Source organism: Macrotis lagotis, chromosome 5, assembly GCF_037893015.1.
Source record: "Macrotis lagotis isolate mMagLag1 chromosome 5, bilby.v1.9.chrom.fasta, whole genome shotgun sequence".
Taxonomy (NCBI): domain Eukaryota; kingdom Metazoa; phylum Chordata; class Mammalia; order Peramelemorphia; family Peramelidae; genus Macrotis; species Macrotis lagotis.
Window position 1 is genome coordinate 247,116,837 of NC_133662.1, and position 13,085 is coordinate 247,129,921.

Consider the following 13,085-nt stretch of genomic DNA (forward strand, 5'->3'; position numbering starts at 1 on the left):
GCACTGATGGAATGAGCAAGTCTATGAAGGTTGACCATCACCCCTATGTTGCTGTTAGGGTGTACAATGTTCTTCTGGTTCTGCTCATCTCACTCAGCATCAGTTCATGCAAATCCCTCCAGGCTTCCCTGAAATCCCATCCCTCCTGGTTTCTAATAGAACACTAGTGTTCTATGACATACATAGACCACAGTTTAAGCCATTCCCAAACTGATGGACATGCACTCAGTTTCTAATCCTTTACCACCACAAACAGGACTGTTATGAATATTTTTGTACAAGTGATGTTTTTACCCTTTTTCATCATCTCTTCAAGATATAGACCCAGTAGGGGTATTACTGCATCAAAGGGCATGCACATTTTTGTTGCCTTTTGGACATAATTCCAACTTGCTCAGAAAGACTGGATGAGTTCACAGCTCCTCCAACAATGTATTAGTGTCCCAGATTTCCCACATCCCTTCCAACATTGATCATTGTCCTTTCTGGATCATTGCATTCTCAATGTCTGTTTTTCAAAGTCTTGATTTACTGCAACTAGGTCACATGTGGCATTCCTCTGTCTCCCCGCCTTGATGCAGTTTTATCTCCCGACTCCACCCTTTCTAGCCCACATTTCTAAATACTAGATAGATACACTGTAAGCTCATATATATTTCTTGGCTCTCACATTTAATGTGCCCAGGCTCAGCCCAACCTCTCCCCTATTTGTTTTTCTGCTCATACTACTGTGCTTTAGAAGACTGGATAAGGACAGACCCAAAAGCAGTTTTCTGATTTTTTTTTCTCTTCCCAGGTCATGCCCCCTGTTTTTTCATATATGAGGAAAAACAAAATATTAGATTTAAAACTTCTGCCTGGGGAGGGGTTAAGCACCCTTAGGCCTATACTCCGAGCAATGTTGGCACCCTTCCCATGGCACATCTCAGTCCTGGATCGACGTGTTTACGTCATTTCCCTCCCCAAACACCACCGACTTGGAAGACTCTTTTTGGGCCCTGCGCCCGGGCTGGATTTGAACTCAGCTCCCGCCTCTTGTCCCCGACGCCTCCTAGTGGGCCTCATTTCTGACCTCAGCCCTCCGGGGCTCGGCGGGGCAGCCCCGGGGGTACTGGCCGCTGGGGGCGGCGCGACCCCGGCCCGGCCCTTGGCCCCAGGGCCCCCCGCCCCGCCCCCACGGAGCTCCAACTCGGCGCTTGCCGTGACGTCAGACCCGCGGAACCACGTGGGCCCGGGCCCGCCGCGGCCGCTCGCGCCACCTGGCGGCCCCGGCTCGCGGCGCTCCCCACCCCCACCCGTTCCCACAATGCTTCTCTTCCAAGGCTCGGGCCGCTCCTGCTCCCCCAGCTCAGCCCCCAGCCTGCCGGGGCGCAGAACGTTCTAGACCACGGCTCTGCCTCCAGTCTCCCCAGCCCCGGCCCACGCACACAGCAGGCGCTTAATCAGGGCTCCTGGGGTGAATGGCGCGAGGCACACCAGGAGCCAGGCCGCCCCCGGGGTCCTTGACCCCGGAACAAATGGAGAAATTCCCCATTTCCGGCCCCCCGGCAAGAAGACGGAATTCACTTCCGGGCTCAGGCCCGGCAGTGGTTGCTAGGCAACGACCGGCGCTTCCTGGGACCAAGGACGGGGCTGGGCGGGGCGGAGTGACCTCTCACCTGCGCGCCGCGGGACTCAGTGACCTTCACCGAGCGGGCGGGGGTTGGGGGCCGAGCCGGAAGAGCCTCGCAGACAGGCACTGATTGGCCGGCGGGGGCGGGCGGCCGCCGATTGGCCGAGGCCGCGCGGGTGTCCGGCCGCTGATTGGTCGGAGGCTGCGGGCCCCCACCCCAAGGAGCCGCCGCAGCTTCTCCCTCCTCATTTCTCCCCGGGACCGCTAACCTTCGTCGTCAGCCATGCCGCGGGGAAGCAGGAGTCGGACCTCTCGGGTGGCGCCCCCGGCCAGGTGAGAGGCGAGGCGGGGTCGTGGAGGGCGAGAGGGTGGCGGGGCGGCTCCAGGGCAAAGCAGGCGGCGAGGAGCGGGCGGTGGAGGCTGAATGACGCAGCCGGCCGGCCGCTGGGGGGGAGGGGCGCCGGCCCGCTCCTTCCCCGCATGCGCGTCGCCCACCCAGATGCACGTGGTTTTGCCCCTCCAGTGACGTCACCGGCGCAGAGGCCTCCCTGCCCCCTCCTGCACCCCCTGGTCCCCGCTTGTGCCCCCGGTTCAGCCCCGCACGTGCCGGCGCTGTAATGCGGCTCGTGGGCCAGGGACGCCCAGCCGCCCCCGAGGGCCGGGCCCCGCGTGCTTCGGAGCCCTCGGGGGTGCCGCACTCGTAGTCGGGGCGAATGGGCACGGCCGCCCCCCGCCTTTGGCAGCCTCCGCCTGAGGCCGCGCCCTCTGTCTTACAGCCGGGCACCCCCGATGAGAGCGGCCCCGGCGCCGGCCGCCCAGACGCCCGCCCCGGCCCGGCCGGCTGAAGTCCAGGTGCCCGCCGCCGCCCCCCGGCAGCCCGGCCTGATGGCGCAGATGGCCACCACCGCGGCCGGGGTCGCGGTGGGCTCGGCAGTCGGGCACACCATCGGCCATGCCATCACCGGGGGCTTCGGCGGCGGGGGCAGCGCCGAGCCCGCCAGGCCCGACGTCACCTACCAGGTAAGGGGGCGTCCGGCATGGGGGGCGGGCGTGCTGCGGCCGCACTCAGCTCGGGGGGCGGGGGGGTCTCTGCCCAGCCTGGGCCTCTGGCCTTGGTTGTTCTGCTGTGTTACCGTGGCTGTGGTAGGAGTAGATACTTTCTGAAAGAGCCAGTCCAATCATCATCCTCCAGGTTAATTTTATTTGTTAACGTAGCACGGGTAGTGCTCTTCAAAAAGTAATTGTTGGGGTGGCTAGGTGGGGCAATGGATACAGCACCAGCCCTGGAGTCCCTGAGTTCAGATCCAGCCTCAGACGCTTCATAATGACCTAGCTGTGTGGCCTTGGGCAGATCCTGTCACCCCATTGCCTTGCAAAAAGCAAAAAAGGGGGAAAAAATTAAGAAGTAATTGCTAGAGTCGCTTTTTCTCCAGTATTTTAAAAGTGCTGTCTTGTCAGGAGCCTCAGGGAGCCCAGCCAGGGTACCAGCAGCAGCAGCAGTTCAACCCCTGCCACTACGAGATGAAGCAGTTCTTAGAGTGTGCCCAGAACCAGGGTGACCTCAAGCTGTGCGAGGGCTTCAGTGAGGTGCTGAAGCAATGCCGGTTTGCAAATGGTAAGTACGAGGCTCCTTCTGTATTCTGAAGATGGCTTCATCCTCACTGGTTCTTAGAATCAGCGTTTTGGGGCCATTATTTTATGGTAACGTCTCTAAGTAGAAATGCCAGCAGGCGGCTCCTTTTGTGGGAGATATTTCTGCTCAGCACAGGGAAAAGTGCAGTGATTTGAGCTGTCTGGAGAATGGATTACAGAAAGTAATTCTAAATTCCCTGTGACCAGAGAGCCTTAAATAGAGCCCAGGGTATCCCTACAATCTGAGGATTATAGGTGCTGTTAGTGACATCTTAATGTTATAGTGTGAGGAAACTGAGGTGCGGAAGTTAAATGACATGCCTGCAATGTCACGGGAAGGCAGAATTTGAATTTAGATCTTCTGGACTCTCCAGGGTGACTGCCTGGTCTGGCCTGGCTTGACCCAGGTCTGTTAGCACAAGGGCCTGATTTCAAACCCTATAGGAGTCTGTCCACTCAGTGTACAGCCCAGTCTTTTTTTGGCCTCGATCTAGATGCTCTCAGTAAATGTATACTCGTTTTTTTTTTTTACAGGATTATCCTAAATTGAGACCTTCAAAAGGAAGAAATGGAAAATTCATTTCTGAAAATCATTCTAATTTAGCATGATTCATAATTGGTAGTGAAATGATAAAAAAAAAAAAAAGCCGAGACTACCAGTACTTTTGTTCCTTTGTCTATTTGTCTCTAATATCCTTTCATTTCAGAATAGCGTTGGGGGAGGAGAATATTCCCACTAAAGAACATGAGGTGATATTAAATGTTGAGATGAGGTAAATGCTTGTGTGGTCTCATCAAAGTGAATGATTGTAATGTAAACTCTTAACAGAATGAGCATCTTAAGTTATGGTTAATAATTCAAATAAAGTTATTTTCTCCTGGATGTGAGATCTCTTAAGTGTGAGAATAGGAACCCGATTATCCTTCCTTGGGGGAGAGTGTGATAAAGGCATAGAAAAATGCCAGATGGTCCTTGTTCTGGAGTCCACAAAAATGTTTTTGGGAAGAATTGTCCAAAAGGAAGAATTATTCAAAGAGAACTATTTTGTCACAACAGAAAGGGCATTGTTTTAACTCCCATAGTGATAGCTTTTTTATTAAAGAGAAGCCAGGGTTCAACCTTCCCAGCTCCCACCATTCACAGAAGTGCTTCTGGAAGCCTTGTTTTTCCAGGCCTACATCTAGCCCTTAGGTCTGAACTGTGAGCACCTACTAGATGTAAGGGTAGGCGTTGTCCGGGCCATCAAGCTTGGCAAGAGCTTACCTTCCATATATCCAGAATTTAAATTCCAGGAACATAATGGTCACTTTGAAGCAGCTGTGGCAGAGTGGATAGAGCACTGACAGGAGGACCAGAGTTCAAATTTAGTCTCAGACACTTGATACTTATTAACTGTGGGATCTTGGACAAGTCATTTAACCCCATTGCCTTAAAAAAACAGGATGTCCTTGAAGGCAGGAAGGAACCAAGATTGAGCCTTTGTCTTGTCTTTGCTTAATAGTAAGTTTAATAAATGCCTGTTGACTGAATTTAGGGTGCTAAATTGACACGACACAAAAACTAATTCGTGTTAAGGATTAATCATCAGTTTTATTAAACTTACTGAGACCGGATTTTCTACTGCATCCATAAAATCAAGGAGCTAGATCAAGTCTCCATTCTTCTCTGGGATGGCTTCAGTCATCCCCTGCACATAGAATCCAAGCTCTGAACTCTGAATGGAGGGCCACACTGAAGGTAAGTCAATGTGTTTCCTGATCTATTGGTGTCTTGCCTCAGTTAAATGAACTTTCCAAGGTGAGCTCCCCGACCTTGGGTGTTTGCTCACTGGCTGGTTGGGTCTTGTCCTTCGTTATCAAACAACAAAATGCCATCACGAGGGTAGAGTCAAGTTCTGGTGTGTCTACTGTGGCTGATCAGACAGTGGCTGGCTTGGAAGCCCCAAAGTTTCCACCTCAGATTTATTTTTAGTGTCTCAAGTGTCCAGTGTCATGACCCAAAGTGGAGGGTTCCATCTCCGGTGCCAGTTATGAGGTGCGCCATTTCTCTTGCTGGTCACTCCCCATGCTGGGAGACCTTGGTGAGCTGCCAGCCCAGAGATGATGCTAGGGGTGAGTGGCATGTGGGTCTTCTAGGAAGCAAATGGTCACAAGCACACTGCTTTGTCATCTCCTGGTGGGAGCCAGGCAGTGTTTTCTCTGGGCCCCAAGTGTGGCTCCACTCCAAAGCCTGGACCCGCTGGGGCAGAGGTTGGCAGCCAATGGGCAGGGATCTGAGATTGATCAGGGTGGCTAGAGGTGGAAGAGGCAACAGAGTGCTCCTGGCATCCCCTTCTCCATGTCCTCCCCTCCCCTGGCCTCAACTAGCTAAAAACTGTACCAACAGCCCATCTTCCAACTAAGGGGAGAGAGACAGTGACAGAGAAAGGAACAGAGGAAGAGGGAAGAAAAGGGAAGCCTGGATGCTGTCTTCACTGGTTCTGCCAACCAGCTGTGTGAATAGAATCCTAAAATAGTAAAGAAAAGACAGAAACAGAGACAAACAGAAGAAACAGATTTCTTTGATAGTAAAGTCCTAGTAAACGTTTAACCCCAGACTCCAGGGGCAGCTATGTGGCGTAGTGGATAAAAGCACTGGCCTTGGAGTACCTGGGTTCAAATCTGGTCTCAGACACTTAATAATTACCTAGCTGTGTGGCCTTGGACAAGTCACTTAACCCCATTTGCCTTGCAAAAACATAAAAAAAAAAATAAAAAACTGACTTCAAAAATTAAAATGAGGTGCAACTTGGTGGTACAATGGGTAGAGCACCAGCCCTGGACTAAGGACATGAGTTCAAATCCAAACTCAGACACTTAATAATGACCTACCTGTGTGACCTTGGGCAAGTCACTTAGCCCCAATGCCTTGCAAAAACCAAAACAAACCAAAAAATTTTATTTGTATTAACAGTTTCCGTCTTTCTTAAGTCTAGGCAACAATAAAAAATAATAAACCAAGGCCCAATTTGTAGCATTTGCTGATTTCTGGGATACCCTGAAAATTGAGCAATAGCTCTCCTAAGCTAATTTGAGTTGGTTCCAGCCATCCTTGGACACCGTTGTCCTTTCTGAGGTTGGAATAAGACTGACCTCTCCGGAACAGCATTGAGTCCTGGTGGGAGTCTCAGTGGAATTGGGGCTAGGGGGGGAATGTGAAGGGGGGAATCCACACCAGGTTCTATCAGTCTAGAGAATCCTTCCAGGCCGGGCATGAGTTTGAGGGAGGGGAGGTTATTACTGCCTGAAACTTAGAAGCTCCTGAATCAAGGGGTTTTTTTGGAGCAGGGGAACTCGTGTCTCAATCGAGATTTCTTAGCATAGGATCACAAATTTAGAGCCAGAAGACTGAGTCATTCAATCTGACCTTTCATTTTAGAGATGAGGAAATTGAGTCAGAGAGGTTGTGACTTGTTTAAGTGTAAATTTGAGCGAGAAAAATTTGAACCCAGGTCCTCTGGCACCCAAATCTGGGTTAGTAAACAACACCTGTGTATTTATATTGTGGAAGAGATTCTCCTCATGATGGGGGTGGAGCTGGTCTCCCCAGTACTGGGGATCCAGCTGATGGTGTTATTCTCACCTCCCCCCACCCAGCTAAGGGCACAAGAAGACTCCAAAGTGGCCAGTCAGCCTTCCTAAAGTCCTCATCTTAGGATCCCCGTATCTCTGAAACGGCCCCAAAGACTCATCAGGATGGGACCAGTTATTTGCTTTCTCTTGTGGAGTCTGGGAAGAAGGAAAGCCACCCTTCTGATGAGGGACCAGTGTGTGTACTGCATTGTCATCCCCCCAAAATTCAGACTCCAACTGTCCAAACCAAAGAAAGGCTTTGATTGGGGTAAGGCAGCCAGGGTACCCTTCACAGAGCAAGATGCCAGCTGATGGCAATAGGCAGTGAGCCATGATGGATTGTGGGTGCCCTTCTGAACTGGTTTAAGGGCAGGGGGCTTGGCAGCCCCTACAGGCTTCACCCGAGACTGGCTGGGGCATGCCCAGCAGACCTGGCAGATCCCGTGAGGATGGGCTTTAAGAATGATAGGAGGGCCTCTTTCCCCAGCTGAGCCTCTACTTGTGTTAGATACCACCTGGAAGAGAGGACAGAACTTTTCTCCTTGGTCAAAGCCAGAATCCCTGTTATTATCAGAAGGACTTTCAACAGGATCCCAGGTGGTGTGAAGGGCTCTGAGGTTTGCATGTTCCCCAGCAAGAGCTGGGCAGGAGGAGAGGAGAAGGGAGGGATTAAACAAGAGGCCCTCCAGCTGGCAGGAGAGATGATGCGTCTCAAAGCTTTTCCTAAGTGCTCCTTCTGCCCCCTAGCTTTCTACAACCCATTGAGTAATATGCAGAAGTAATATCCCACAATTCCCCCTTTTTATTTTATTCACCATTTGCTGCATCTGCATTTGATTTCACAGCACTCTTAAGAAGCCTCTAATCTTGATAACATTATTTCACTTTCTTGGTCATAATTAGTAGTCCTCTTGGTCTCTTTGTGTCCAAGGAATAAATTGTTTGGTTGAGTTCCCATGGGCATCTGCTTTAGTTTTGCCATTTCAATCTGTCTTTGCACCAACCTCCTACTTGAGTACCTGGATGCCAACCCACAGCAATCAGAGCCCAGCTACCACTCTGAGGGAGGCTACAGCTGTGACAGGGAGGTAAAGCCTTGCAGCTCCTAATGATGCTCAGCCTGTCCTGGGCTGCCAAGTCTTGGACCACTATCCTAAATCGTGCTACTGGGTCCCTTCCTAACATATTTATCCCTAGGCCATAAGTCTGGTTCACTTCCCAATCTGCATTTCTTATAATCAGGGATATGGGAATGCATTTCAGCTCCTGATAATTTGGTTCCACTGATCGTTGGAATATCTTGAGCTTCAACTTTAGTGGTTTCCTCTTGGATCCTGGGGTTGTCCACTCCAGGTAGTTGGTGGTGAACCAAACATCATCCCAACTTGGACAAGAGGAATTCCAATGAATCCCAAGAAGAAAGGAGACCCTGAATCAGGAGGTATCTACTCAGGGCACAGGTACTTATCATAACTACTCAACTGCTTTTGACTATTCAAGTCTCCACACTATCACTTGGCATGCATCAAACTGAACTATTTGAGGGAAAGTTTGGTAACATTGATCCAGATTTTCACTGAGTATCCCCCTTGTTTGATCCACTCATCTCTAGAGAGTAGATCCCTAAACTTATTCCCTCTGGTGGTCTTGAATGCTCCCCACAAGAGCACTCCTACCCATAGCATCAATAAATTCCTCATTTGTTCTTGGTTTTCCAAAAAAACTTTCCTTGTTAATATAACAACTGAATACTATTCTTATGGGGATAAGACAAAATCACAATAGCCAACATCTCCCCAGAGTATATACCCCAATCTTATTTCTACTTAATGTCTCTGTAACCTCAATTTCAGGGGATCTTCGGTTGGACACACACTCTAAGGAGTGCCCATTGGTCCTTTTATTCTGGTGTGGGGAGTCCAGCCTTTTTCCTCTATCTGGACTGCAGTTTCTATGGTCAGGAGTCCTTGGTAGGGTCCTTCCCAGTCTGGCTGCAACTTGGTCTTTTTCCCAGGACTTGATCAGAATCCAATCTCCTGGTGCATCTCCCTACAAACTCATACCTCCTTGGCATTGAATCATACATTGCTTGAACCCCCCCCTTGACTCCCTTGATGCAAAATGGATGAGTTCCCTTGTGACTGGTTTATTAAATATTTCTCTTCCAACTGGCTGCAGCCACTGACCTTCCTCTGTCTTTACTGCCTTGAATTCAATCAATCCCTTCCTCCTGTTTAGTAAATGTTGGAACCACCTTTGGTTCAGAATGGATGGATCCAGGATATATATTTCTTTGAGTACAGGGATTAGGGCAGCTTCCTTAGCCATCTCATCAGCAAAGCTAGTTCCTCTTGCCTTGAGTGTATTTCCCTTTGGTGGCCATTCCAACACTGCTCCCTTTGCAATACCTCCTTCACTAATTCAGCATGTACCAGCTTCTTCCCCTTCCTATTAATTAATCAACCCTTTCATTCCAGATTTTTCCAGATATGGGTACCACTCCAAAGATATATTTGGAGTCCGTGTAAATGGTTCCTTTGGTCTGGTCTAGCAGCTTGAATGCTTGGTTTAGTGCAAGTGGTGCCCGACTAAGTGTTTAGTAATTTGTTTGCCTCCTTCAGTAAATTGTGATCTTTAGGGTCGATACCAGAATATTTTCTCATCTGATCCCTTAGTCTTTATAAACAAACATGTGTTAGATTAATGAGTTTTGGTTTTGATTCGCTCCTACAAAATGACACATTCATACCAACAAAGTTAAAACGTATATTTAATAAAGTGATTATAAAACAGGCAGAAATAAATCAGTTTTACAGCAAAAGTAACCAATAAGGCCAAAAAGAAGAGCAAAGCCTATATAAACATAAACATTAAGAGAAAACAATACTGATTTGGGGGAGCTTCAACACCTGAATCAATAGCGGCTGGGGAACCAGGGGCATAGCCTCCAGAGTCCCAATCTGGAAGTTCCTAAGAAGAGCATCCTCCCAATGGGTGAGACTCCAATTAGGCTAAGGTCTAATTAGATCTTATATAGCTTGAGAAGAAAAGCTTCTAGTCAATTTTTTGTGGAATAAAACCAAATTTTCCATTTTGTCTGAGGGAGCCACCCTTCCCTGAACCCCAAGAACTATGGTGTTTACATTCAAGAATGGCTAGTTCTGGGGTGGCTAGGTGGCACAGTGGATAGAGCACGGGCCCTGGAATCAGGAGGACCTGAGTTCAAATCTGAACTTAAAAATTATCTAGCTGTGTGTCCTTGGGCAAGTCACTTAACCCCATTTGCCTTGCAAAAACCTTAAAAAAAAAAAAAAAGAATGGCTAGTTCCTGAAGAGATAGGCAATGTTAATCAAGTATAGCGTTAAGTCTGGTCAGGACCAGTCAAGGATGTTCAGCAGTTCTTTTAAATGCTCAAACTGTTTAAATATATTCATAAGATCAATCCTGCTCATCTGCCTTCCCTATGCATCATGGGTGAATTGGGGTTCAGTAATCCTCTGTATACCAGTGGTAAATTGGGGGTGAGTAATACTCTGTAGCTAAACTATAAGGCCTTACCATATCTTATGCATTAACCATACAACATGTCATGGGGTGGGGGGGAAGAGATATAATCCTTATTTTGTATTTCTTTTCTTTTTTAGCTTTTTGCAAGGCAAATGGCGTCTTATTTTGTATTTCAAAAGCCTTTATGAAATTTTGGGACCAAAGGGTGGCTTTCTTTATGCCTTTAATAATTAATTAAGTCCCTTAGGTCCCTCATATGTTCTCTACCTCCTGGACTGTTATCCCAATTGGGGTCAATACTGGGAAATCTTCTCAGCTGCCATTACCTCCTGACCAGGATGGTGTTTCTTACCCCTTCAGACCTGCCCTCCTCATCATCCCCCTTGAACATGTTCATGATTGTCATCATTTCATGCCAGGGAGAATAACTGAGTCCCAAGAATTGGTCCAGTTGTTCAGAGTGCCTAGGGGATCTTCAAGAAGGGACTTTTTAAAATTCCTAGCTTTGGGGTGGCTAGGTACTCTGCAAAAAAAAGAAACCTTAAAAAAAAGTGTATAAAATTCCTAGCTGGATATTAGGGGCACATTCAGAGACCCAATTTTCCCTTGTCCCATGGGAACTTCTCAGATCTTTTTTAGTTATTTTTTATTTATTTAAGGCAATGGGGTGTGACTTACCCAAGGTCACACAGCTAGGCAATTAGCTAGCAAGTTTCTGAAGCAGCATTTGAACTCAGGTCCTCCAGACTCCAGGATTGGTGCTCTATCCACTGCACCATCTAACTGCCCTGTAACTAGCCCACAGATTATTTTTTTTATTTCCATGGGTACTTCTCAAAGAACCTCCACTGATCTTGTTTTTGGGGGAGGCGCTCCTTTCCTGGAGAGAGGTTTTGGATATCGTGTCTCCACTGTGCCAATTCTTGAGAAACTGGCCTAAGGTGGGGCACTAGGAAGGTAACGGTGGCAGAACCAGTGACTTCTTGGTTTTTTCTTCCATTACTCCTGGTAGAAGATAATTTAAAAATTATTGGGATACCTGAAAGTCATGATCAGGAAAAGAGCCTTAACCTCATTTTTAAAGAATTCCTACAGGAAAATTTCCCAGATATCCTAGGAGCAGAGGGCAAAATAGAAATGGAGAGAATTCACCAGTCTCCCCCAGGAAGAGATAAAAAAAAACAACCAACCCCCAGGAATATTATAGCCAAGTTCCAGAACTCACACAGGACTTAGCAGCAACTACATTGGAAGCTCATAGGGCTTGGAATACAATATACCGGAAGGCAAAAGTGCTTAGAATGCAGCCAAGAATGAACTACCCAGCAAAACTGAATGTCCTCTTCCAGGGAAAAAGATGGACTTTCAATGAACCAGGGGAATTTCAAAGGTTCCTGTTGAAACAATCAGAGCTGGATAGAAAGTTTGATCTTCAAATACAGGACTTGGGTGAAGCATAGAGAGTGGAGAAGGGGAAAATATGAGGGAAAATTATGGAATTAGCTTTTGTGATGGACCTATCCTAAAGAATGTGATCCACCCTCAACAGACTGTGGTGTTAGAACAGACTGAAGCACATTTTCTAAATCATTATTATTATTTTAGATTTTTCAAGACAATGGGGTTAAATGGCTTGCCCAAGGCCACACAGCTAGGTCATTAGTGTCTGAGGTTGGATTTGAAACCAGGTCCTCCTGACTCCAAGGCCAGTGCTCTATTCGTTGCACCACCTAGCTACCCCTAAAATTATTTTTTAAATTTAAATTTAAATTTCACTTTTTTTCCCTCTATATACTTTACTGCTCAGGAGGGTCTATATAGGGGTATATTCATTCTTAAACAAGAATATTTTAAGGGGCAGCTAGGTGGCACAGTGGAAAGAGTACCTGAGTTCAAATCCGGCCTCAGACACTTAATAATTATCTAGCCCCGTGGCCTTGGGCAAGCCACTTAACCCCATTGCCTTAGACAATCTAAAACAAAAAAACAAAAAAAACCACGAATATTTTCGTAATGTATAAAAATGCATTATTTGTACAAAAATAAGAATAAAAATTCAATAAACGCTTATTAGGTATCAAAATAAATAGCTGCCCCATTCCTCCAGGTAGGTTCCGGCCGCAGCGCCCCCCCAAGTCTAGGCGCTGGTGTCCTGGCAGGTCAGGGCGGGCAGAAAGGCAGAAGCAACATGCCCCTGGGGTGTGGTCGCGGGGTCCAGAGGGAGGGGAGCGGTGAACTTGAGGGGCCCCCCTGCCCAAGGCGGGCTCTTGGGGTTCCAAGTCAATCAAAGCCCTCCTTCGCCCCGGGCCGGGAAGCTGCCCGGCGGGTCTTGGCAGCGGCGAGGGGGGCGGCAGCTGGGCGCCCCCGCCCTGCCGCTCTGGGCCGCCCTCTGCCCCAGGGAGGTCCGGCCCGGCAGGTCCGAGGCCCGGGCGGCCAGGCCGGCGGCTCCGCGATCGCGCGCGCTTCCGTCCTCCCCAGGGGCAGCGCCCACTTCCGGCGGAAGAGGAGTGGCGCAGCCCCCTCGGAGGCCGCAATGCTAATGTATGCTAATGAGCCTGGGATGGCCAAAAGGGAGAGGGGAGGTGGGCTCTGCGCAGGCGCCGCTCCCGGCCAGGCCATTGGGCGGACTGGGGGCAGCCTGCCTCCACGGCACCCGCCTATTGGCTGAGGCCGGCCCCACCCCCAGATGACGGCTCAGGGTCTTTCTGGCCAGGGATGGAG

At 49.0% G+C, this 13,085-nt stretch overlaps 1 protein-coding gene across 1 annotated transcript; it reads left to right on the top strand.

The window, feature by feature from the left end:
• The first annotated feature begins 1,813 nt into the window (after positions 1-1,813).
• On the top strand, positions 1,814-4,127 carry CHCHD2 (coiled-coil-helix-coiled-coil-helix domain containing 2). The gene is made up of 4 exons (XM_074189314.1): positions 1,814-1,945; positions 2,389-2,632; positions 3,071-3,227; positions 3,779-4,127. The coding sequence occupies exons 1-4, from the start codon at positions 1,896-1,898 to the stop codon at positions 3,787-3,789; spliced, it is 462 nt and encodes a 153-aa protein (XP_074045415.1). The 5' UTR covers positions 1,814-1,895; the 3' UTR covers positions 3,790-4,127.
• The last annotated feature ends 8,958 nt before the right edge of the window (positions 4,128-13,085 follow it).

Coding starts and splice junctions, on each gene's coding strand:
- CHCHD2 (XM_074189314.1), top strand. CDS start 1,896: ATGCCGCGGGGAAGCAGGAGTCGGACCTCTCGGGTGGCGCCCCCGGCC. Junction 1,946..2,388: donor CGGGTGGCGCCCCCGGCCAG/GTGAGAGGCGAG, acceptor TCTGTCTTACAG/CCGGGCACCCCCGATGAGAG. Junction 2,633..3,070: donor GGCCCGACGTCACCTACCAG/GTAAGGGGGCGT, acceptor CTGTCTTGTCAG/GAGCCTCAGGGAGCCCAGCC.